Here is a 27,189-nt window from a genome sequence, read left to right on the forward strand (position 1 = left end):
TAGAGGTAGAATTCGTTGAAAAGTTGAGAAATCGGTCGAACGAGAGATTTTGTTGGAAACAGTGGTTATTTTTAAGACGAGAAGCTGCTTCAATGACATTTCTTTAAGAGTCAAAATCATTTTCAAGGAACCAAGAAGAATAATTAAAAAGGCTTGGAATAAACGGAAAAGAAGGAGAAGCGCAAACATCGTGAGCAAACCACAGATTCGTCAGGGTATTTCCTTTTCCTAATGAATTCGACGAAAGCCTTTTCACCATGTGAAACTCGCGCGCGCGAGTTAACGTGGAGGTCGATGGAATTTCAGACATCAAGGCGAACCGCGGATCTTTTATTTACGTTCGAACCCCCGTTTCCGATCCGTAACAAGGAAGATCTTTAAAAAATCCGCAACCAGCGTGTCCCGTGAACACTGGACCCACGAAGCTCACAGCTCTGCCTGGTGCACGCGTCTTCTACAGCCGGTTCGACTGCATTTCATGGCTACTCTACACACACGTGCACGCCACCAATACGACAAAGCGTTTCCCCACGTTCCGTGTGCACCACGTATACACTTTCGATCTCATATGCAAAACACATGGAAACGATTGAGCGAGCCACGGACCGGCCTCGAGTCCAAAGCCTGGCGAAATTTCGCCAGGAACACGATTGATGAATAATGGTGTCGGCGTGAATGGCGAGGAAATTTTTGTTTCTGCAGGATCGCCTCGTGATATAGTGCGACGGATATTCAGTGGGTGGTTGGAACATGCAGTGAGACAAGATGGATCAATTTTTGATTGATTCCTGTATTACGAAGATCACAGATACCAAATACGATAAGATATATTTCCTATCTTTTATAGAAGTGGAATATTTAAATTCATCTCGTCGACCAATTCCATGTGAAAATTATCCTTTCCTTCTGATAAGATATTCAAGTTAAATTTACTGCGCGTATCTACTATACACGTAGATCTGTACATAGGGATATATAAAGATAATGTAGAAACTGAGCAACAACTTACAACTCACTCTGACAGATAATTACCATAGCCAAGAAAATCTTAATTTTCAACGAATTACGCCGTACCTGGGATTCATTTACAAGCAGATAATTACCAATATTTAAGAAAATCTTGATTTCCCGCTAATTGCCATCGATGTAGACTCTACTTAATGGGTATAACTGTCAATAGCCAAGAAAAGCTTTTTCTAAATTAGCCTAAAATCCACTGAAACTTCTCTAAGGAAATTGGCAACGTCATTAACCGCGTTGTATTTCTCGAATTTTTTAAGCCTCGATCTCACTCCTGTTTCGGCAGATAAAAACTATTAACGTTTTGAGAACGTTCTATGCAGAGATTACGTGAGATTACACGTATCAATAACGATTCCTCTGTTTTATCTTCAAATTTAAAGAAACATTTTAGCCATAGAAACATGCGATTGAATCGGAAATAGCTCAAAGAATTCAACAGGTTCAAGTATTATACAACTTTCGCAAATATCTCTAAAAATTTCATATACACGCTCTCCAGTTCAAAACGAGAAAATTACGTAAATGTTTCCGCCGTCCAAAAATTCTACCCATTCGAACAAATGAAGCGAATCGAAGAAAGTATAAGAAGATATAAGCATCCGATTCCGGTAATTGCTTCCCCTAGCCATGGCACACATACGATAATTTCTCTAAAGTCTATGCACTGTTGGGTTCTTTATCCTACGAAAGAGATCTCAGAACACTTAGAAGACACTTAAGATTCCACCATCTAGCCGCGACGCATTCGTTCGGCGTATTAGCCTAGCATGACTCCATCTGTACAGACGCGCACGTAGAAAGGAGCACGTCCGTCCGTTCGGCCTAACCTCCCCTTCCCGGACACGCCTGGAATCACAATTTCAAATGTCCTAACCGATCCTCCGATCGTCTGCCTAACCCATGCAAAGCCGTAACTTCGTCATAGCTGTTTATCGAACAATACGGACAATTTCATTGATCAATTTAAAAAGACTAGTCATTGAACTTGTTCATTAACGTTGGAAAGATCAATGAAACAATCTTGAAATGTAATTGAAATGATCTTCGGCATCTGTTCTATATCTTGAAATTCTACTTCAAGTGTCCTTGAGAATCTTAAGGAAGTAGTAAGAGTCGTCTTGGATCGTTGATCATTGGAGAGGTTTATAAGCAGTTATTTAAGGCCAGATGATGACGCCCGGTAAGCTTGAAAGTAAATTTTATAGACCTTCGTCTTAAATTAAATTACTGGGGAAATAGTAACGTTTAAGAACATCTCCTATTTTTGTTACATTCCTATGTATTGCTTTAAAAAAATGTTCTTTAATTATTTAAGTTTACGAGCTTCGTGATATTAATTTTTATGGTTAGGATCTTTTTAAAATCCTACTATAACAACTAATTAAATGGAACTTACGATTATCAGACCACGTAGTGTAATTATGCAGATAATTATTAGATTTGAAGTACCATTAAAACTATCGCGAGAGAGAAAATTGTCTCCAACAGCTTTCCGATTTTCTTATAAATACTAATCGCAACAGTAACTCGCATCGTTTGGTTTGACATTACGACCCTAATTAAGATTTTCCATGACACGAGACTGTCTATTTTTAGCCACGCTATAATCATTCCGTGTAAAGAGACTTCTACGTCTCTATATAGTCTGTTCGATCTAACGCACTTTGCATTTTTATGCAACACAGACTGAACAAAGGGCGTTTAGAAGCGAAAGATCGTCGACTTTATCACCGTATCGTGCATTCGAATAACCGGTCAGTGCTCCTGCCAGCCACTTTCTTTGTTACAGCGCAACTCATTTGCAGCAGGGAACTCAATGAAATTAATTCCTAGACCTTAACTCGTTTCCGTAGGGTGCCTGCTGTTACGAGCATAACGGCAACACCTACTCTCAGCCTACTATCTGATACGAACATCCCTATAATTAATGCATATATGTACATACATCGACCAACTTGTACCACGACTGATTTTTCTCAAAGGATCTACCTTCAACATGACAGAAAAACACACGTCTTCCTGTTCCAATAAAATCAACGATCACCAATATCGATCACTCGTTAAACATTCTCAATCTCAATTGCAGAGTATCCGAGAATTTATCGTAGAACGCAAAATTTCCAGTAGCGCGAACAGACTCACCCTCGCCGGCGTTCCTAGATCCCCATGACACTTGGCACACTGGTAAACACAACGATCGTTTCTGGATCCTTTGAAACGTATTGAACAAGTTTCACCGTGAGTGTCTCTCTCTGATATCCTTTGGATCACGTGTACACTCGCGCGAGCAGTTTACGACGACCAATTTCGGGGTGAAAAATCGCGACGTGACGAAAGAAACGCGGGAAAACACGGACTGACCGGACGCTGACGAGACGAGCGCGATCCGAGGCCTTCCCTCGCGATGGAAACAGACTTTGGGCCCCCGAACTGGCCGCTGCTCTCGGTCACAGGACCCAGGACACCGTGCGCATGCGTCGAGAAACCCCCACCATGGTGAATTGGGTCTCATGGTGGGGGAACCAACCGGCAACCCTCTTACGTGGACCTGCTTGTTTTCACGACGTCCCATGCACACCCGATTCGTCCACCTGCGGATTTTCCTGCTCAGGTGGCAGCACCTCATCTGACACCCGATTCAGCCGGTGTTTATTACAGTGGCGTAAGAAGGGATTTTTTTTTCAATAAGCAGGGTTTCTACGTTGAATTCAGCGAATTGCGATGGTGCAAGCTGTGGAATTTATTTGAATTTTTTGGGAAATTGCAGAAGGTGGATTTCACGATTCATGTTCCTTTGGTCTAATTTTATTCGTGGTTCTTTATTTATTTTATTTCATTTATTTCTATTGTTCCGAGGGTTTAATTCTTTTAGGAACGAATTCATCAAAGCTAAAAGGAGTTTCTTATCTCTCGGTCGTTTTTATCTAGAGTATAGTTGCAGATATTAAACGGGATAGAGAATACTTGGAACATATTTTGAAATCTCTGAAAAGTGTAATGCTCGTATATTACAGTTTTGTATTTTTTGAAATAGCGCTTGAATCGAAGGAATATGTATTAGGTTTTCTCATATGTGTTCGTATCTTTCAAAAGGTTAGAGCGTCGATAGAGATTCAATTCAACTTCCATATGCTACAATTTGTTTCTAAAGTGGCAGTTTACATATATAAAGTGCAATTAAGCTGAATATATGAATATTATCTATTGCACAATCTTCTAACAAATTATCTATTATGAATCAGATGCGACTTAACGTAAAAACAAATATATTGTTTACATAATGAAGTATATTGAAATATGTTTACTCGAAATTACTATGTAATTTTGAAGTTCAATTACTATCCTTGCAATGTCTTATGTAATTATTTCCGCTCTTTTTTTATACGATATTCTATACATCACGACATCGAGACATCCTGGCAGCGATTTTATTACGTTTTCCTTTCATAATTTATTATCTCGAGGTGTAATTTGGAAGTGTCCCTTGAAACTAGTACAGTGTACAGTGTATAATAATCTCCGGAGCACTCAAAATTATTATCGAAGACGTACAGGATTACCGGCCAACCCCCTTCGTGAACCTGTTCCTTTTCATCTTGAACACTATTCACCTGTGGGTATTCTCGTTCGCCTAATCCTGGCGCCGCATTGGCGTATGAATGATCTCTTCCGCTTGTTTATGATTTCTAGTTTCTCGGGTCTTGAAGAACTTGATTCTTCGATATTTTAATGAAAATGTTGCTACGAAGAATCGATACGATCATCGTATGAGAAGTTATCGTCAAGATTATTCCTTAATTTCAGTAAAATAATATAAATCATAAAGCGGTTTTTAATGCGATTAAAACACCCAATACTCGGTGTAATCTCCACTATAATAAATCTTTTGAACAGTTCTCATAAAAGTTCCAATTCACTGAGCAGAGACAAACATACTCCTCGGTGTTGAATTCTGCCAGCAATTTTCTCTTATGCGGCGCCACTTTTGTTTTTCATTCTAAATAAAAAGTCGATGAATAAGGAATTAAACGGTAACATGGAAATGTTCTACGATCGTTGTTCCAAGAAAAACTCAGAACTGTTACATAGTTTGCGTAAATCATTCACTTTTTTGCAAATTTTTCTTCGCATTACGCAAGTTAATCGTACGGCCCATTACGTTTCGTTTGCGTCCGCCCGGTAATTACGTGGTTAAGCGTAATAGTAATATATTTTCAGACATAATTGGAAGATATATATTGGACATAATGGAACAATAAATTCGTACTTTTGTCGCTAGCTTTCCCCGCATACGCGAGCTCATGATCGTCGTTATAAATTTTCGAAACATTTTGTCGATGCTTACGTAATTATTTCACTGTTGGACAGCGTGTAACGTCTGATTACATAAAGTCGCTACCATTAACTTTAATCGTGCTTGGCTAACGAATTCATTATGCTAATACGCGAATGATAGAAATATAAACTACATAAATAGGCAATTAAAATAAAAGTATAATAGTAAAATAGATTATATTTTAGCAATTGTTTGTAAGATGTGAAAAAGGTTTCGAAGTTATAAAGAGGTGTATTAGAAGAGCATTTACACGAGAGTAGTATCGATTGGAGGAAATTCTGACATTCTTAACGCCAATGATATAATAAATATCAAAGTCGAGGAAACCGTGTGGTTACAAATGTGCAAACAAAGGAAAGAGAAAAAAGAATCATCGATCAGATGATTATCTCAGTAGCTGTGCCCTCGACCGTGCTGCTTCTTCCTCGATTCCTAGACGATACGTTCTATCTGGAAGAATTTCGCATTTGTTCGTTGAAAAAGGCGAGGGGAAAGGAGAAGAAACCGAGAGGAAAAGGGACTAAGCTGCATCAACGGACAGTTGGATGCACATCGTTGACCTCACCGTACGTTAATAATTCACTCCTCTTCCTTTCGTACCTTCGGTTCGCTTTCGTGCTCGTTTGTGTGTTGAAAAAATAATTACGATCGCCTCGTGTAGCGTCCATCGTCTTCAAACCCTCCTTCTGTTCGCGTCTGTTAATTCGTCTTTTCTAATTTGTATCTACCGTTTTCTTTGACATTCCTTTCTCGTCTTATCAATCTCTCAGCGTTCATCGCTTATCACCTCCACATTTATTACTTCCACGTTTATCTCCTAACGTGGTAGAGCAGTTTACCAGACTAAACTTGGATAGAACTTGGTGACAGATCGGTGACAGAATCGTGACACACGATTCAACGAGCGTCTGCAATATTTAATGGCGGAATAAATTCGCACGTGCCTCGGGAGAAATGCCGCGTCACGCGGAGAACAGAGTAATTTCCGGGCAAGTCGATGCACACCGGCAAATGGAAGAGAACAAAACAGAACCGAGTGGAATACATAGCAGGCAATACAGTCACGATTATAACACGCGTACGTGTTGCTTTACGAGCTGCGAATTCGCGCGGGGGTGACTCGCTGGCGAAATTTACGATCGAGTTATCGGACGTCGAACCGGAAGTAGCGGGACGCGACGCGTTCGCTGTCGTCTTAAATCAGAAACTACCGGTGCACACGCTTCGATAATAGCAGAGTGGATCCAGTACAGTAGACTTTGAACATTGGATAAAATTACTGTCGATCAAGAATCGTATGTATCCTGTCGATACTTGAAACAAAGCTATCAAACCTGTCAAAGTTAGATTAGAAGAAGAAAATTAGTTTTGGTCGTTTTTGAGAAAATTAATATCGATTTCTATTATTAGGTAGAAACATTACTTTCTTTTTCGCCGTGTCGATTTAATTGTAATCATCTGTATATAATTAAGATACCTACAGTTAAAGAAGAAATATCCAAATTCAGTAACAGATATAACATAAGAGTTAACATCCACCAAAACCCATTAGTGAGCCAATTACTTGACACGACGGATCAGATCCGCAGACTAAAAGGACATTACCCTTTAGATTTAAGCATTAGATTCAACTAGAATCAAACATACGATAAACACTTATTATCCAAGTTGTAGTAACACGCCAGAATAATTTACTTATAATTCTCAATGAGAATTGATTGTAAAATTCTACCAAATAAAAAAAAATCTGTATACCACAGATATGTAACATCATGTAGATATACATCAAAGGTTGGTAGTCATCGAGCAAGGTAACATCATTATGTAAGTGGTTTAAAAATGTAGAAGTGGCTTAAAACCTGGCTAAAAGAAATGTCTGTCTATGAAGTTATATTTGGAAATGTATCACTGTACCGAGAGTATATTATTCAATAGAATGAAACACAAAATAGTTTGACTTCTATAAATATATTCGATAGCAAGGAAACGCTGTTTAATGTAACTGATTACGTAACAATATCGTTTTGTAAAGCATTATCTATATCTTGTAATAAGTTTTCAATTTAGTTGTAAAAGTAAAATAAGACGAGAACAGGGAACTAGTTTTACTTGGAACTCTGGATGACCAGTGCCGGTGAGGTGAATCATCGACAGAGAAACTATCGATTTCCATGGGTGTCGTTGCACATGCACGTGCACGCAGCGTCGCGCAAGCGGCGTCAGACCAGGATCGCTATTGTTCCAAAAGAATTCACATACGTGCGTGGGTGTGTCGCGAATGCGCAAATGCCTTGGAATTTTAAGGGTATGTAGAAAACGCGACACGTTACTCGCGATCGAGAGTGAAAATCTATGTTGGATGTAAGTCACGACTCGAGTTGCGTGAACGGCTACTTTTTATGAAACTCAACGTTTTATGTTAAGTAGAGGATTCATCAATTACAGCGATACCAGAGAATATTAAATAAAAATGTTGTTTTTATTAAAGATACGTTGAAATATAATTATTCTATGATATCTAACATAACCGAAAAGATATCATCGACGAAGTACATTGATAGCGATAACAATTAAAATTATGCGCTAGTGCATGTAAGTACAATCCTTTCGTAATTTGTCTTTGATGATTTTGATGCGACGAAAATTCGATAGCAACAAACTTTCGTCGATATTAAGCTGTTCTTTATCAAAAAGATTTTGTTTGTACATGAGATTTCCGTTTTAGGGTCGTGCCTCTTATTAACTGCAAGTAAAAGTCCATTAACGATGATAAAAATTAAATTCTTTGTTAGGAAAATAATTATTTTCTAATCTATTGATTTATTTATCAGTGAAATATAAGTGATTTCACTTCCTTTCAAAATGTTTCATTCGTTAAAAATAGCTGTTCTCGATCGATTACACTTGACACTTAAAGCGTAGAAATGTGTTCTGCATCTGCATCCTGAGAATACTGTTTGAGACATTTGAGGCTAAATCTGAGCCTTTAGTAACCCTCGTATCCCTTCAAATCTGCCATTTCTTCAATTGGAGACGAGTGACGGAAGGCAGAAGCGCGTTTATTTTTTCTTTTTCTTTACTTTCCCATGAAGAAACGACATATCCTAAATTCGATCCTTCGATAAAAATGTTTTTGACTCTTTCGTTGTGACGATAAATTCTTTTAGATTACTTAATAATCGAGTTAGATAGATTCGTAAGACAGTTTCACTCGCATAAGAATAGTAAAAAGTTTTTACTAAGCAAATTAATCCTATTCGATGTATTTATCATATAAACACAAGTTAAATAAATAAGAATTATATTTCACACCGTGAACCCATTTCTACCGCGTACAATTTTTATCAAAAAGTATTCTAAAATAGCAAAACTCATATCAGTTTCAAAGTTTCGACCGGTAATGTATAAAATTATTTCAATTCAAACATTTTTCAATAATTTTCTTCCTCGGCATCGATAACCTTGCGTTTCTTTTTTACCATTTTTACTCGTTAGTTACTATCTGCTACGCAACGAAAGAATCAAAACGTACCCCGCTATAAATCTTTCTACCCTCGTAAATACGACCGAAGAGGTTTTCCCAAAGTTAGGCTCACGAAGCTTGACAATACTGCCGGGCACGACCCTATCCGAGATTTTCCTATCCGTGTGTCACATTGAATGGCTGCAGCCATCACGTGGTCAACTCTAGATACCTTTTCGTCTCGATCGAACCATAACTATGGGAATAACGGCCGCTGTACGATGCTCGGGACCAAGCACCGGCTCTGTTCGAATAACTGTTGCACACGATCAGGGAGTTCATGCCGCTGGGCCTATCGATCGGCACTCCCTGACCGCGAACATGACGATGACTTCCGCTCCGCGAGCGTTCGCTGTCCGTCAACGGTATCCTTAAGTGTTCCGTCGCGCTGATCTCTGTGTATTGTTTATGGCTTTGTGTGCAGACGCTTAAGAACACCGCCGCCATCACGCCCTGAAAGATAATCCGAGAATTTTTATTTAGAATCGATCTGAAGATCGTTGTAAGGCAATGTTTTCTATCCTTTCTTGAATCGCGACCATCTTTTATAATAGGTAAATAAAACCTGTGATCTCTGCCTTCGAATTTAAGGAAGGAACGTATCGAATAAGACAGTGAGAACACGTTAAAAATATTCCAGAATATAATTGTATATTTAATCTGTAAGGATTACGATTGCTAATTAAGATATGCATGATGTATTAAGATACTATATTTTGATTTTCAAGAGAATGGAATTGGCCTTTAAATCTTTAAGATGTGTTCGCTTTGGGAAAAGACGCACACTCTTTCGAATGATGCGTCATTCTAAATCATTCTACCTAGTGAAATCGTTTTCTACGACTTTCGTTCACATTCTTCCTTTTAGAGTGTAAATCCGGCCGGCAAGGCCGCGCAATTTTTATCTTTTTCATCTGGCACCTATTTCTCAGAAATCTGCTCTGTGTTCGCAACATCGTAATGAAGGTCCGACTGTATAACAATCGGGTGTCTTTAGAATTTCTTGGAACGTGTCGTTAAGTGTTGAATTTGATGGGAATTTGATTGGTGCGATTATTTTGATGAATTTGGAACTTTTTTTTCACAAGGATCTCAAATATTGATATTAAAATTCAGCTTTGAGAGATCGTTATCGAATGATTAAGAAACTGCAAAATTAATTTTTGTCGCTAGGGGGAGTTTTAAATTTAATCTTTATTACTAGAGAGGAAGGGTTTAAATTTAATCGTTGCCATTAGAGAAACGATATCTTACCACAAGCATGTGAAGAAACACGATGAACATAGTAGCATTTCGAAATCCAATATTGTCCAATAAAATTCCTGCTACGCTCGGACCAATAAATGCTCCAAGAGCAAACGTGCTGGTCCATAGTCCACTGATTAGGCCGTAGGTCTCCAGATTATTTGAAAATCCGTATTGTCTAAACATTACAAACATTATTTTCAGTAGTCAAGCCACAATGAAGTAGTTATAATTTCTGTTCAGTGCTAAAAACTTGAACTACAAATCTTAATACACGTAACTCATCACTAATTTGTCGATTCTAACACTTTTTACTAATCTCAATTTATTTTTCGCAACTCCCTTTTCAATTTCAAGGCTGCAAGCACTTGAGTTTACATTTTTAAACTTGCGTATTCTAAAATTCATTCTAAACGCAGAACTTTAATCGTGGTTCTTTACGCATAAGAAAGAGTTCAGCTATGTAGGGTTAATGTCCATTATTAAAAATAGCTATAAATATATCTAAACGCAAGCAGACTAGATAGAGAATTAATAATTTGTTATGTTAACGTACATCGATGTCCTCAATGCATCCGTGAAACTGGCAACCAGCTGTGCAGCCATGCCTAAGCCGTGAACTACCAGACCACAAATTGTCATCCAAAGCGTAGTCGAACACGGTATGAAAGGTGCTGGACCTACTAAACAAAATCCTACGACCACGAGAATGCATCCAGCTACGGTGGCCACCTGGAAATTTAATTCAAATTGAAATTAAATCACATAGGATTGAAAACTACGAATGAGATAAGTTGACGTAGAAAATCGTGAAATACGAGGAATTTAAATTAGTGAAGATCTAGTAGTATTAGTAGGGTGGTTAATGAATAATTAGTGCAACATTTCGATAGTTACTTTTGGATGTGAATGCTTATCGCAGAGCCAACCCCACGCAGGAGCGGTAATGGCATAAGTGCCACCGTTGATGACAAACATTAAGCCCAGCACGATAGGGCTTAGGTTAAATTGCCTTAAATGTGGCTCAAGGGTAGCTTGCAAAAATCCTATGCTCATGCTCGTCGCGATTATGGATGATGTGGCGATCAGTACGCCTGGAATTCTCAACGCCTTCGTCACGCCTGTAAAAATATTTTAAATTCACAATATTTATCTGCATCTCTGATATTTTTTCTTGTATAATAATTTATTGTTAAAACCTTACCCACTGTACTTTGAGTTGCTTCGCTGCTGTTAGGGTGAACCGGTAGAATAAAAATGGTCATAACTGCAGTCGTAAAGAGGGCTGATCCTAAGACAACAAATGGCGTCGTATATCCACCGACCTGTATTGAAAATATTGACAAAAAGATTACATACCCTTTATTCATATATCGATTTTTAATTATCCAATTTAATAATTCATGTGTATTCTATTAAATTTATTAAATTTTTCGATTAAGAGAAAATTCTGATATTCAGTTAGTCGTTACAATGGTACTCATTCTTTAAACAAAACAAAATATCGAAACAGAGAGTGTCTAACATCCTAACATACAAACAAGTTCTGTATGCTCCACTTTTTTCTCCGAGTAAATCGTAAAAGGTTCATTATTTTAAATTAGAACCGCTAGATGTTACTTAAGGCCATTAACCTCGATCATGCCGAGGAAAAAGGATCAAACATCTTCGAATAATTCACAACGTACTACCCTTAATGGATTTCAAGAAAAACAGTAGATCGATACAAAAATATTTGGAAGCGCATTGGTCTACCTGATAAAGGGCACCGCCAACAGTTGGCCCGACAATGAGACCCAGGCCAAAAAATGTCTCCAAGCTGGCAAAGGTGGTAGCGACGCTATCCGGGAATTCCTTGGCGATAATGGCGAAGCTGGCGGTGAGAAACGCCGCATTTCCTATAGCCTCGACGATTCTAATCACGAACGAAAGGACTATAAAGGGATAATGGCCGTTCACCTTGTCCAGTAGACCGAAGAAGATGGCGCAGGTTCCTGTCGTCAGGATGCCGCCGTTGAACAATAGTTTTGGTCCGATTCGATGTAACTAAGCACGTGAATGGCAGTGAATGCAATCAACGTTGAAGTACTTGAGGAAAAGTAGATAAAAGTAGACAAAAAGTTGGACGAATATTCTAGTGTGTAGGTAATGTAAGTAAAATCCATTTTCTCTAACTTCCTTTTAAATCGTAAAAATAGAAAACCCGATGAATAACAAAAGTCTAAAATTATATCTCTACATTTAGAATTCTAAAACTTGGTTTTCTTGTTCGTCAAAACAAATCATAAATGAGTAGTTACGCGTTTCTCTGGTTTCAACATTGAACTAAGCATAGTTCAAAGCGAAAAATAGATTTGTTACGAGTAGAAATACGAATAGCTATGGTGCAAGCGTTTTGGTAGCCGACGGGCGATATTTTATCGTTCAGACCTTTTGATCGCGTTATTCTTTTCTTTCTTACCGATAAAGATATCCTTTTATTGAAAAAGGGACTTTTTCTCCGTAAATACGATAAGGAGGAAGGACATTTGCTGTGTGTACCATATATATTAAACGATTGATTAATTTTAGACGGTTTCTTTCCTTCGTTTATTTCAATTTAATAGCTTTATTTAGACCCATGAACGTGATCGTCCGGGTATTTCGTCAGAGTAAGGGGAAAAACAACGCTGATAAAAGTGACCGCCTAAAAGTAGGCAATCTCCGACATCTAAGTATACGAAGCTGTCGTCGTTTAGGGTCTCGTATCTTCCTACATCTTTAAAACTTTAGGATTTGAAGGAAACAGAATTGCTCGCTCAATTGTTCTTTTTTCAGTCCTTGTCAATTTTTTGAACCAACGTCTCTCTTATACACATATACATTTTGAATATGCTTTTTCAACTATAAGTATAATCTATATATATATCTAGTTTCTTTCTCTTTGACATAGCAAAAATGAAATCAGTGTAAAATTTCTAAAAAATTCGCAAAAATTCGACTAAACTTTCTGTCACCAACTAATAAAAGAAGAAGATTTCATCATAAAGAAAGTAGTATATTTGAAGAGTAAATTCTAAAATTGTAAATATAATAGAATGAAGATTTGTTATATATGTTGGTGTATAATAATTAACTGTTATAAATATTATCCAAGGATCAATACAAAATTATGGTGTAATAATTATTTTACTCACGTATTGTCCATAAACGGGGCTGATGATAAAGACGATGAACTCGAAAATTCCAAAGACCAATCCATATTCTGACGGGGATGCTCCTTTTTTCTCAGCCTGCAAATGAACAGATAAGAAAATGATGAATTACGATCGATCAAAGTATAATAAACGCGTGCAATTTTTCATACAAATTTTCGATTTTACGCGAAGGAATACGAAATGTTAGACGATTCCGTGTTATTGCTACGCATTTCGTCGCATTATCACGCGTTCGACTGCAATTAACGCTGGCCATGATAAATGCCGATAAACTTTAGACACTTCACAACAGCAGAGAATCACGAACGTGGATAGGAAACGATTTCAGAAAGCAAGGAAATCTTCTGTCATTGGATTTTTAACAGTAGGCTCGTTGTCGCTGATGTTTGATTCGAAATGATAACTTTTACAAGAAATTCTATATTTTTCACGAAGATAGAAAATGAAAATTACGAATCGTACGAAGACTTGGAAATTTTGAGATGGTCGAATGCCAGGAAAAGCTTCCAAGTTTCTCGAAAAATAATAAAGTCTAAATTATTCGAATAAATCTCAAAGTATTATATGTGTATAACATTTCAAAGTTATATATAACGTGTACGATTTTGTGTTACACTTTTTCGACATCTTCTCAAATCAAAATCATCTTTACCTAAATATAGCTTGATAAAATATTCAGAAAAAACATATAATCTTTATGCTTCGAAGTTAAGATTAACAAATTTAGAGTATATTTAAGTACATTTGGATGATTAGCCTAAATAAATTTGTACTCTAGATGATGTAGCTATTAAATTAATCGGAATGAGATAAGGAACAGTATTCAATGAAACTTACGAGGAGAATTTCGCTATGGCTACGAAAGCTGATGAAACTTCATGCTTGGATTGATCCGTTTGACTTTTAGTCGAATGTTTGTGCTCCATTTCGACGAATAATCGTCTGTTATACGCATGTAATCATATTACACGGTGTCTTGTCTACCACAGACAAATTATACCTACTAAGTCGCAAAAACGGTGGATCAGTCGATGAAACTGATCAAAGTTAATTTTTAAACGCGTGTACGTTGCCCTGTTGCTCTTTCATTCGTGAAATCTTCGTTCGCAGAGTGTTAATCGTTGTGATAGGAGGTTCTGACAATGAAAAAAAACTCGTTGATCGACAAGAATCGTGTATTTCGCGTTACAGGAGTAAATAACGTGATTAGGATGCGTCAGATCCTTGGTTTGATTTAGAAACGTAGACAGGAAATTGTGTAAAGGATATTGCTTTTGTAAGTTGAAAATTACGTTTATAAATAAATATTTTTCTATTTCAATGTTATTTACCCATTTCATAAATTTACTTTTCCCAATTCCTTAACTTTATCCTTAAGGCAACGGCGCACTTGCAAAATGTTATTTTATTTTCTCCTTTAATAAAATTCCTATAAACGCGCGAAACATCTTCAGCGTTAGAGACAGAATTAACTTGTATTCATTTGTATCTATGTTTTAATCGTCATTAAAACGAAGCTCGTTGTTAATTACTTCCTTGTATCTAAATTACCATTCATATTTCTCTAATATCTTCGCAAGAGATAATTAGAATCTGCACGTGCTGTGCTGTGTACATACGATTGTATTCTAATCAAAGTGTTTAGTACACGTACAGTGGGATTATGCGCACATATGTGGTAATACTATAATGAAGACTTCCTGAAAATCTGGAATAGAGATCAAAACATGAATTATCTCCCTTCATTATGAGTACAGTGTATTCTAAAATAGAACTCTAACAATAACAAGAGATAACAAAGAGAAGTAATTCTTACTTATAGAGGATAGCATAATTACAAAGATACGTGGCAGGAAGATATACGTTATATATATTACATATAATAGTGTAACTTTTTAGCCTACAAATTATTTAATTAAAAAAGAGTTACAATTTTCCTTTTAATATTTATAAATTACTTTTTCTACCTTTTATGGTATCGGAATATTCGATCTAAGATCATTTTTCAGTAGGTAAATGTCGTTTAAAAAAGGACTGGAAAAGTAGTTGAGAGATCGATACAAGACTAGAAATCTGGAAAAACGGACAAGTAAATATTTACGTTAACTATGCAAAAGTCACATCATTGTAATACGCCGAAGTTTACGATGTATCTTCATATAAGCAAGTATGTTTACCAAAGTAATAAAACGAAAGTAGGATTTTACTCGATAAACAAATTTTTACGACTTAATCAGTTCCTAAGATGCGAAAGATGGAAAAGAAAGTTCGTTAAAAAAATTTTTTTTTTCTACAAATACAATTAGAAAATAAATTAGGATAGTTTCGTAGGAAACGCAACATTCTGTTCTATTCTTTGGTGCGTAACATTTCGATCTTTGCGATAATTTCAATCTAGAATCGTACATAAAACGCTTAGTACACGAGTATGCGTCATCGATAACTCTCGCCCTGTCTGAGATGTGAATCATCGAAAAAATAATCGAAACTGTTATTTCAGTATTCCATAATTAGCAGCGTCTAACTCATGGTTAATTTATTTGTGGCACGACCGATTATCGTTCCAGAATTATCATTTACACGTAAGCTTCGCATGTTTCATCGCGAAAATCCTTTTTACAGTTACTTCTTGTTACTTCAAACTATCTTACATCACCTACGAAGATTTTAATTTAAACAATTTCTACGTCTTAATCTTGTGAAATTTCTTAATATCAGATTCAACGTTTTAATCTTCGAAATTTCTTAAGCCGGTTCGAAATTATTTCCTCTAATTAGCGTTATATAAACGTATAAAGGTGATTCATTGATTTCAAAGAAGAAAATGAGAATAGACGATAGCTTTGTTCGACTTGCGTAAAATGGAAATTTCTAAGCAGAAAATCAAGAGCAATACAAAATTTCGTACATTAGTTTATTATCAGAAAATGTCATTAACATCTCTAGTTAAAGAGATTGAAACGTTTATCCGACGAGGCATCTACGTTTTGTATTTCTGAGATTATAGCGCGATACACTTGTGCATCGCACAATTCGTTTATCGGATGATACATTTCAATTTACATACTGGGAAGTTGCTGTTCTACCTTTTCAAAAATTACATTTGCCGCTATTCAGTTTGAATCATTGAAAACAGAGAACAAAAATAAATTCCTTTTTATAACCGTTGAATTACTGTATCTGTATGATTTAATTCTATACTTGGAATAATATTCAACCAAGAAGCAACCAAGTTAAGAGATAAATCGTGGATTTTATGTTATCGGTGATTATCAAAGGCAACATTTTAATTCGCGTCATATCTCTTGAACTTTCACATCTAAAATTTGTATTTTCTTTAATTTTACAACATATAAACAAAAAATGACGAGATACGTGGAGGAATTTAGGAAAAGTAACATCACGTAAGCATCAGCAATGATCGTGGCCAGTTTCGTCAGGATTTTCTTAATATTTTGTTTATTTTTGATATCGAAGAGTCTCATTTTGTTAAGTCAAGTTGAGTTTGGAGCGTAAACCTCAGATTAAAGAGTACTTGAAATTAATATTTGGACACCAAAGGAAGCTCTTGTATTTAAGTTTGTAAAATTGAATAATTCGTGATATTTCAATCTTTCTTAATTAATATTATTTTCGAATAGAATCGTAGCCATTTAAAGTTAATAGTTACGGGATTATATGGTGTATCAAAATACAGTATTTTTTTTTTTTGCAACATTTTAATTGTCGACGATACAATTTTAATAGACCAATGGCCTCAAAAAACAATTTCAATAATTTAGATAACATTACAATTTCCGTGTAGCAAAAGAGAAACTTCCACGTCCGCTATATTCCAGCCAATTTGTTATTTTGCATATTTCCCTTACAATCTTTTTTATCAAGCATACGAAGAATGTAGTATAATTTACGAGAGTTAAACCATCGTTCCTCTTTATGAAAGAAAGATTACTTGTTTTCCAGCAGGGTTACAGATTTATTTATAAATATTAAGAAAAAAATTGTAGTATAGATAAACTTTCAAATCTGACTGACGTAAACGACGCCACAACGAGACATTTTTACGTCTACGTTACACAATTTGTACGGTCTCCATGAATCGTACGCGCAAAATTATTTCAATGGACATTGCAATTTTGTTAAACGATGATTAAACGCTCAGACAATATTATCATAATAAAAATTCATCGAATAAACATCGATGTCAAAAACTGGAATTATTTCTTCGCATTTTTCAAACGCAACTGAGTAAATTAATGACTCGACAGATCATGCATGCTGCGTTAATTGGTAATTGCGTCCCGATTTATGTTAGCCTGTCACTGACGATGAGATTAATTTCCCTCAAACGCTTGAATCGGATCGAGCAAACTTCGCGTATTATCAGGATAATTTCTTCACTGAAGTTTTGTACCGTCGGATAAACGATCGAGAATTCTGAAGGACTATCCTCGTAGTTCGTATTTCTCTATTTTTATGCGATTAATTAAGACAATTCTGCATAAACAACGAAATACATAGGTAAAAAATCTCGGTAAGAAACGACGATATTTTTCATTTTTTTTTTTGCACTATGTCTCTGAATGTTTCGCGACAACGTGATTCTTGTGTGCAGAATTATTGCAGATTTTTCAGCAAGCGTCGCGTGGATAGCGATTATGTTTCTTAATGAACCACGTAAATTGATAACTCGTACTCGAGCAACGATATTTAACCCTTAGCCAGACGGATCGATAAGCGGTGATTATTATGGAAAACGTTCTTTCGATCACAAAACAACTTATCAACGTATGCAAAATTTCTTTTCCTTGTTCGCATCTTTACAGCGTTTTCTTGACGCATATTTTCAAATGTGTTTCTCCACTATCCGATACGCCTCTGTCGACACAGTTTGATAAAACAGATTCGATAGCTGCGAAACATTTTAGGGAGTTTTAGGTTGCTCCTCAACAAGTTGAACGAATTTACATTCCATCGTTGTAATGATAATTTTCATTTATCACAGCATTCTTCCTTCCACGAATAGCATCGAACGTGATCGTGGTGTTATCGTTTCGCCAGGACTCATTGATCGTAATTTAATATCTTGCACAAACTCGAGTAACCTCGTAAGCGCAATATAATTTCAATAACTGTACGCTACAATGTTTCATTATTTGTTCTATCAATTGACAATAACGATACAAATTGAAAAAAGGTTAGCAATAACATTTTGTAAGAAGAAACTAATTGCTAACTCGAAAGAACAATTATTTTCAATTCGTTCGCTGATAATAAGGTCGACAAGGTTGACTTTGACTCACGAATGCGTTTGATTTACTTAAAAATGGCGTCCAAACAAATTGTTTACAAACAATACTAAACTACAATGGTCAACATCTGTGTTCACGCGTGTTCCACTCGAACGAAAGTAGAAATTCCCTCGATTTCCTACTGTCTTTTTACTCACCTCCTGCGGATAGAACGGCGCCTGTAGCGATACACAGATCGCGTTCGCGAAATCGGCGATGCTGATGACGATCAGTGTGAGCCATTGCCTCTTGGTGAATTGAGCCATCATCTTGGCCTTCCTTTCCCAACAACTTCCTTCGAAAGACAACACCAACGGCTTTCACGATCCTCCGCCTCGACGATTCGCGCGTTACAAATCGTGTTCGTCGCGTTGCATCAGCAACCACCAACGTCGGAATCGATCGGTCTTCGACTGACCGTTGATCGTTCGGCCCACCCTTATCACCGATTTGTCGTTGCAAACGACGAGCGTACGCGAACGTGTAACAGTTCGTTCCCGGTTTGATCTCGAAACGCTTGTGACTCGACTATCCAAGGAACCAGCTACTTTTCAACAAGACAATCTTTGGCAAGCAACAGAAGAGACAAAGAGGGAGAACGAAGCAGGGTCAGAGGTCGAACGATACGCATTCTACCAGCCTACCACGATTCTAATTTCCATTATCAGCCAATATTAAACAACCTCTACGTTTCGTTTCTTGTTTCAATTGCTTCATGATCGTGCTAATAGATCGTTGGTCGACGTACGAAGGAATTTTCTTCCTTTTTTCTTAGGCGATCATTCCTGGACGCAATAAGGGAGTTTTTTAGCTTTTCTTTTTTTTATCGAAGATTTGCGAGAATTCTAAGGGAATATGATTTATGTGATACAGCGACGACAACGATGATTCATTATTTTTTGTAACAAAATACTAGTTAAACGTACGGATAGAGGAAATGGAATTAGCGAAGCCTTTGACGATTTTTGTCTTGATTTCTATGTAAGTGCGATACGCGGAGAAACTTGTTGTCTTATTAATTTAAGAAACTTTTAGAAAATGAATATGATTGGTTGGTGTACGAACCTATAGAAGAAGTTTGGAGATGATTATTATTATGAACATTTGATTGGTCGTTCGATCAAAAATTACCCTCTCGATCGATTTGTGGAACGTACGGAAAGGAAATTCTGGTTAGCTAGTGTATTGAAACTCTAGAAGAAGTTTCGTTCGTAGGATGTATTAACGTGTATATAAACCAAGTATAATATATTCCATAAACGTAAACGCGACAGTCACGATGAAAATATACGATTTACAAATATTTCCATATAACTAAGACGCGACGAATACAGTCAACTTATTTTCATAATATAGCTTTGTAAACAAGAAACTGTCAGAAAACCGGCAGCTATTATTATACAATGTACACAGAAAATTGAACTATCTTGAAATCTCGTGACTCGTCTTTGACAACTTATCTACAATGTCTTAGTCAGTCGCGTGATAAATTATTGATCCAAACACGCTGATAAAGTTCATTTATTTTCCTTTCTCTATATAAAGCAGGAAATAAGACAACGCAAAAGTTAAGCGAGAGATCATTGCATATTGAAATTAACGATAAGTATATTACGCTATAAGTTTACTTCCTTGTTAAAAGCAGCAGAAAGTAATACGGTGTGACAAAGATTGTTTGAACAGAAAATTAAAAAATTTCACGAAAAAGCGATAAAAGGTTGAAAGTACCTGAAAAAATACTTAAAACTTCGAAAAAAAAAGAAAAATAAAGGAAAGTAAACGGTAATGAGAATATTAAACTGATCAAAATAAACGAATCAAAATTACGACGATGACTTGTAAATTTCTTCTGTATTCTATACACTACGATGCATTTGGAATAAATTATCCTTCAACTACGGTTCAAGCAATCAAAGTTCCACCCTAACACTAACCGAACAACAACAGTATTCACAACTCGATAATTCCTACAAAAAATTTCTCTCTATTAATCTTCTTTACCTACCATCGACGATAAAATGCACAGAAATGCACGATACATACGAATTTAGTCCAGCGAAATCCATCTTCGATTTTCAATCATTCTTCTGTTTCACGTGCAACACGGTTCGTCTGTTCCACGTTCAAATCGCGCTTGAAAATAAGGAAAAAGCGCGACTTTCTTCGATAACGTTCATAGAAAGGAACGATCTGAAGAAACTACGTGTCACGAAGCCAAACTTTCAACGGGATCTTGGTCAAGGCTTTGCCAAGGAAATTCTTAAAGTGTTTGGCGATGCTGGCACTGGCGGCTGGTCTCATTTCTTCGATGATTTCCTTCGCGTTCTGGTTCAGGAACTGATTCATCGCCTGACCGATCACGTTGTCACCGTTTAACTGATCGACCACGCGGAATCGTGCTCGACCCAGGCTGAAATCGATCAGCATTCGTGCCACTTCCAAGTAACGAATCCCATCGCGGATCACCTCTGCTCCTTGGACACGAGCGATGGCTTGAACGTCGCCTGGAAAACACATTTCCCTGGATTTTTGTAGGATTATCCGAGAACCAGATTTTTCAAACTTTGTCCTCCAAGGATATACGGGAGAAAAAAATATTTTGCGGATATTTTACGGGGATATAAATATGTGTGTGTGTGTGTGTTTAATAGAACTTACGTAGAGAATTTTCGAAAACTTTCGAACAGAGTTTTAGAAATGTAACCGACTCACCAAAAAGTGCCCAAAATTCCCCATGACTTTGAATTGGGAAGAGCAGCACGTTTCCTACCACTTCGTAGCGGCCTTCGAGTTCGATCTTTGGGAATGCCAAATGAAGATCAAGCCTATATGTCTGTATGTCGATTCGTGTTTTCGAAATTGTATAATTTCCCGCTCCTATGACAGTGATGTTAGAGAACAGCGCTTTAATACGAACGGCTCCTTGGCCGTTCTCCATTCCTAATTCCGGGATGATCAGTGGTTCGATCGGAGGTAAATCCAGATCAGGAATACCTAAGAAAGTGGAATTCTGTGTAATGAAAATAATTAATTCTCTCTCTCTCTCTCTCTTTCTCTCTCTTTATGCATATATTATATTCGCAATTCCGTTTGTCTGTAAAAAGGTATAACGGAGCTTCTATTCGATTAGCGTTTTAGTACGAGCGGTAGACGAAGTGATATTTGGGAATAAGGACGCGAATAAGGCAAGCTTTCAAAGTGATGGAAAGGCCGCTAGTTTATATAAGAATTTCAAATTACATGCGCTTATTAATCACAGGTTATATAAATACTAAAATATTATACGTAGCGATTAAACCGATGTTCAGAAATCTATTACACAACACACCTTCGCTCTAATGCAATTCGATAGCGTACTTTTAATTTCTGAAAGAGTCGATTCACTTCGATGTGCAATGGTAATACTCGCTCCGATTCAACACAAAAAATTCAGTCTCGAAACTAAATCTTCAACTTACCCTTAAGTAAATACGGCTGCAGATGGTTCAAAGTTTTCTGAAAGCATACGTCTATCTTCGGATCTGACCTACTGCACGGTAATATGTACTCGGCTGTGGAAAAGGACAAATTTTGGAAGAATAGATTCAGAAAATTGAACAATTATTTTTACACGACGGCAGACCCGTGAAATTTTCAGTCACGCGATCCTAACTTCGGTTGTTAAGTTATCGCGTGTCTTCCTACTTCCGGTACCTTTATGCAACCACTCTCACTTCCGATCTTCCCGGTAAACGAACCTAATTTTTCTAGCGAGCCAATTTGCTAGTTAATTATTCGCCGAGCGATTATCAGGCATTTTATAATTATTTAACGATTATCTATGCTTTTTAAAGAGTTTAGCTTGGCTTTTGCGTTTCGAGGCTTTTAATTTAATTACGAAGCTCTTTGTTTAACGCTCGAAGGACTTTCTGTTTGTTTTCGAAATTCATGTTGATGGAAAAGATAATCGACGAAGTGTACGCGAATTAAATTAAATATTTCAAACTTTTCATCGTTTCAATTTTGCGTCTATCCTGAAAATTCGTAGACATTTTCTTATCTTTTTCGTTATTTAGTTTACAAATGACGCTAACCATGTGCTTTTTCCTGATAGAAATGCAAAGCACCAATGGTCGATCGATCTTGACATACAATTCAATTCGACGCTCAGAGAATTCCTTAAAGGTTCCCAAAATTGATTTTTATCGATAAATAAATGCAAATTTTCTATGCGTAATGGAGAACTTGTAGAATATTAATTTCTACGCACTAATATTGAAGCAATGACGCAATGGTAGAGTACGACGTTACAATATCAACCAAAGAGATAAAATTTATAAGGTATAGGTACTTGAATATGTATAACTTTGAAATTATTAGGTTGTCCGGAAAGTGTCTTTCTTTCGCAAACGTGTATTTTACAACAATGCACCTTCATACAAACGTGAAAGTAAGTCTGTGAAACGTCGCGGTGTTTATCTCAACAGAACAAAATGATATAAGAGAAAAAACGTTGTGCGTCTATTATTTCCTCATAAAACGAAAGAAACTTGTCGCGCAACCTAATACGTAGCATTATAAGGAGTTAAATAATAATAACTTCGTTTAAAAACGTCTTTTTATATTGGAATTTTCCCTCGTTTCGTCATCGAACAATTTGCTTGAATATATAGCACTATTTATTTTCCTCTAACGTAGGAACTGCGTTTATGCCAACAAATTCTTAAAAGCATCGAATGAGAACCAATCACAATGATTGTACGTTACGTCAGTGGAGAAAATTTACGACGCTTGGTTTTCTCTATTTTTTTTTTACGCTATACGTTACAAAAGGATACAAAGAGCTGACAAGCTTAACGTTTATACTGAAATTTACTAGTTTTCTTACTTTTATTCTCATTTGGCTCGAGAACAATTCGTTTACTCGTTGAATAATCGTTAAATCATAAAATGCTTCATACTGGCTAGAAATTTATGCCATTAAATACAAACGCATCGGTTCTTGCGTTAAATTCGCTTGACGTATTGCTGTAATGGTCGAGAATAACGCGCAATGGCCCGATGTTGTAACATTTGGAATTTTATGGAATACTTTAATCCTGTTACGTTCTTTATGTCACTTTCGACGCAACGTTGTTCGTCCATCGTCCATCCTGAAGTTTTAACCAATTTTAAACAGTGGAATTAAATGTAAATGGAGATAAGTCAGTTTCGGTATTTGCGAATGTATCAACATGTTTGAGCTAAAATCCATGCGCGCTGGTATAACATTGAATGTGTTAATAGTTCAAACGAAGTTGCCTGGAAATACGCTGAAATATTAGGTTGTTCGAAAAGTGTCTTTCTTTCGCAAACGTGTTTTTTACAACAGTGCACCTTCGCACAAACGTGAAAGCAAGTCTGTGAAACGAAAGAAACTTATCGGACGACCTAATAATATACAGCGTCGTGAATGCAATAGTAGGGTATCATCGATACTGTGGTACAACGTGCATATATTAATTACCTTCGAGTAATACAACCGATAAATACCAAGATTAATTTATACTAAAACTTCCCATAAATTATTACGTTACCTTAGCATCGCACCTGTGAATTTTATCACGAACATAGGAAAGCTAATATTTCAACAATTGTTTGCTACGTCGACTAAGAACACTCGGATCTAAATTCATACTCTATCCAAAATATCTATACGTACGTATATGTCGACCATACGAAACTCTGCAAAACTAGACGATCAAACGTCACCTTTTTGGCGAACAGCGAAAATCGACAAAACCGCCAACCATATTCAAAACCACGCTCATCAACAACGTGCCATACAAGGTCCACGACCAAAGAAACGATCTGGACCGTTCGATGCACCGTCCCGGTTGCGTGTATAGGCTTTCACTCTCGAGGAATCGCAGCAAGGGTCGGACTCGCGCGAAGACGAGCGTGTAAGCGGTTGATCGAGGATACGCCATCGTAAGACCGACTCTACGTAAGCGTCGACCGCGTTGCCACTTTCTCCGGCCGATTACCGTCGATCCACGGACCCGTTACGCAATCTCTGACATAACCTTCGCCACGCCATCGAGAGCCGTTACGCCATGCTCGCTACCATTACGTCGGACGCGCTGACCAACGATACCTTTGACGTTTTTGAACGTTCGCTTGGCCGGTCCAACTGGCCTCTGTACGATCCAGGAATTTTAAATTGTAATTCTTATCGAAGTAGAACGACGATGTTGCGTTTAACGACAACAGGTCATTCTTGAGGACCGTGAGAGGGGTTGGAGGGTAGAGACCGAGGCTTTTCCTCAGTTTCGTGCGATCGAATTTTTCACAGAGTTCGGTTCAGGACGAAGAGGAGCTTTTGGAATTTTTGCCATTATGAATTTTCGGCGATTGACGGTTTTGGGTCGTTGCGTGACAGTTGCCACAAAAATTTTAATATCGCCGAGTGATTTCGTGGGATCAAATGGTTAACGGAATTGATTTTTCGTTGATTTAATGAACATGCGTTTTTGTTTGCTCGAAAGAATCAAACGAAACACCGCAATAGTCCAGCAGTTCTTCAAACGAATACATTGAACAACGTACTGTGAATTGGCGTCGTAAATTCATCGATGATGAAGCGTCCGTGGTTTTCGAAACGAGTTTGAAAGCTCGACCTTCGTTCGATGTAACGACGCAACTAGAAAATTCGCTAGCATTCCACAACTAATGTGCAATTTCCTTGTGCTCTACCTACGTAGAAAGAGAAAGTATCATGCCAGGAATATGTCAAGAAAAATGTCCGATTCAATTTGTAGGTATTCGTTCGTCTTATGTTTCTTATCGCGATAAGAATCTCTAATACCAGAGTGAAGACAAGTCTTCGAAAAGAAACGAAAATAATCGAACACAAACCTAATCCCAATCGATTAGAATTCTACAACAGATCTCGCAATTCTTCGATTTGATTTTCAAAAGAAATTTCCTCAACGAGCAATAAACGATGGACTCGTCCAAAATTCTACGTGAAAATTACAGTTCCTCGATTACAGTTTTAAGCAGAATTTTCTATAGAGAAAATAAATAATCGCATGGCAAAGTTAGTCAGAATTGTTCAGTTTCGTTAAAAATCTCGTCAAAATCTGCAATTTTATTCTCGAACTAACGAAACGTTAAATAATCGAACAATCAACTCATTGTCAGTCAAACTTACGTAGTAATTTTCACACACGTACACCTATACTACCTACGCGTTTCTTCAATCTCGCTTTAAATCCTCACAACGAAATTCTCTAATTTAAGCTGTCTCCAATAAACATCCAAGAGGAAATGAAAATAATCGGACAACCGACACGGTCAAAGCGTCGCACAGAAGCCTCGATTCCTCGAGAAAACGAAAGGATTTGATAACAAAGGGAAACGCGTGCGATGCAATACGCTTTCGCGATATAATCGTTTCCCACAATTGCCGTCCGCGTGGAAAGAGAAAGGTAGATACGCTCAATGGTCGTAAAAGGAAAATACGAGTAATAATTACTCGTTCGTAACGTGATTTAACTTCATTCTACGCCAGTTACGTACGCTCTTGTTAAACGAAACTGCCAGCTAATCGAGAACGACGCTTGTCACCTTCCATAGAATCCCGGAATTTCCAACACCCTCTAATTATTATCCAACGTTCGTCTGAATAAGAGTCGACTCTTGAGTCATCGTAATATCGTGGAAAGTGGTTGCATAACGACATTTGTTTCATTAACTCTCGAACGTCAGTCGTTGACTTTTAGTTGCCAATTAATTATTTTATCGACCGATTGTCACCGTTAAATTATGTCAAAAAATGAATTTCGTTGGCAGATTACTTTACGGACTTGATAAGAAAATGATCGAGACACGTGCGTCTCACAAAATTGCGCTAGAATTCTATTTATTCGAATTGCAGTTTATATAATGGAAATTCACTGATCCTCCAGGCACTTGTGACTTTTCGTTTATATCGTAGGAACGCACATTCAAACGAGCAGATTCAACGAAGATTTCGTTAAATTCGCGTACATCCTCGGTAAATGGAGTTTGCATAAACAAAGTTCCACCGTAGCGTAAAAGAGGCACTAAAGAGGCTTACGTATCTCGAAGTTCGGCTCATTCGGCACAGGATTGTTTTGCTCCTTGTCAGAGGACACGAGTTCTCCAGAGAACAGTGCAAATATCACCACACAGAGTATCCCTCGCTGTTGTAACATTCCGGAGAACTTCGACCTCGATCGAGGTCCCTTGGTAGATTTTTAATCGGTCCTGGACGTTGTACGTGTTTTGAAATATTTCTAAATTTTTCCACCAACTTCGAACGTTAAGGTGCAACTTAGAAATTCTATTTTAAGTATCCAACAGTCGATGGTCCCTTTTTAATTTGTCGACGAATACACTTTGTAAGTTTTATCAACCGTTCCGGTACACCGATTCACTGTTCTTTTAATCAATTTGTTTCTTTCTTTTAATTTTCGATAATTCGGGGATCTTTTAATCTTCTTTCGAAAGCAACACGAGATGTATAAAGAAAAATGGTGAATGGAAGCGAGGGATCAGGGTGGTAGCTGAATGGATCGATTCTCGTAA

At 37.1% G+C, this 27,189-nt stretch overlaps 3 protein-coding genes across 5 annotated transcripts in view; all 3 read right to left on the reverse strand.

The window, feature by feature from the left end:
• LOC117158891 (uncharacterized) overlaps nt 1–3,443 on the reverse strand; it is a 56,298-nt gene extending 52,855 nt beyond the window's left edge. For both annotated transcript variants that reach the window (XM_033338274.2, XM_033338273.2), the window contains exon 1: nt 3,166–3,443. The gene's annotated coding sequence lies outside the window, so the exon portion shown is untranslated. The remainder of the gene's footprint in view (nt 1–3,165) is intronic.
• A 4,376-nt stretch (nt 3,444–7,819) lies between these two features.
• Nucleotides 7,820–19,982, reverse strand: LOC117158893 (MFS-type transporter SLC18B1). Of its 2 annotated transcripts, none has more exons than XM_033338276.2 (8): nt 18,774–19,982; nt 13,304–13,399; nt 11,883–12,173; nt 11,332–11,452; nt 11,025–11,248; nt 10,684–10,859; nt 10,137–10,305; nt 7,820–9,335 (listed from the first exon to the last, which is right to left on the reverse strand). In XM_033338276.2, the coding sequence occupies exons 1-8, from the start codon at nt 18,882–18,884 to the stop codon at nt 9,033–9,035; spliced, it is 1,491 nt and encodes a 496-aa protein (XP_033194167.1). In that variant the 5' UTR covers nt 18,885–19,982; the 3' UTR covers nt 7,820–9,032. The 2 variants fall into 2 exon arrangements, with proteins under 2 accessions (XP_033194167.1, XP_076477367.1); XM_076621252.1 differs by lacking the exon at nt 18,774–19,982 and adding an exon at nt 14,162–14,182.
• A 136-nt stretch (nt 19,983–20,118) lies between these two features.
• On the reverse strand, nt 20,119–27,189 carry LOC117158895 (protein takeout). The gene is made up of 4 exons (XM_033338280.2): nt 26,699–27,189; nt 22,074–22,166; nt 21,328–21,609; nt 20,119–21,119 (listed from the first exon to the last, which is right to left on the reverse strand). Exons 1-4 carry the CDS (start codon nt 26,814–26,816, stop codon nt 20,815–20,817), a joined length of 798 nt encoding a protein of 265 aa, XP_033194171.1. The 5' UTR covers nt 26,817–27,189; the 3' UTR covers nt 20,119–20,814.

The sequence above is a fragment of the Bombus vancouverensis genome, chromosome 9 (assembly GCF_051014615.1).
Source record: "Bombus vancouverensis nearcticus chromosome 9, iyBomVanc1_principal, whole genome shotgun sequence".
Lineage (NCBI taxonomy): Eukaryota > Metazoa > Arthropoda > Insecta > Hymenoptera > Apidae > Bombus > Bombus vancouverensis.

Excerpts from the sequence above, each read along its gene's own strand:
- LOC117158893 (XM_033338276.2), bottom strand. The coding sequence starts at position 18,884 with ATGATGGCTCAATTCACCAAGAGGCAATGGCTCACACTGATCGTCATC. Across the intron at positions 11,453-11,882 it reads TTGGCGGTGCCCTTTATCAG|GTCGGTGGATATACGACGCC; the intron begins GTAGACCAATGC and ends TTTTCAATACAG. Across the intron at positions 10,860-11,024 it reads ATAAGCATTCACATCCAAAA|GTGGCCACCGTAGCTGGATG; the intron begins GTAACTATCGAA and ends TTAAATTTCCAG.
- LOC117158895 (XM_033338280.2), bottom strand. The coding sequence starts at position 26,816 with ATGTTACAACAGCGAGGGATACTCTGTGTGGTGATATTTGCACTGTTC. Across the intron at positions 22,167-26,698 it reads TGAGCCGAACTTCGAGATAC|CCGAGTACATATTACCGTGC; the intron begins GTAAGCCTCTTT and ends CCTTTTCCACAG. Across the intron at positions 21,610-22,073 it reads GCAGCCGTATTTACTTAAGG|GTATTCCTGATCTGGATTTA; the intron begins GTAAGTTGAAGA and ends CCACTTTCTTAG.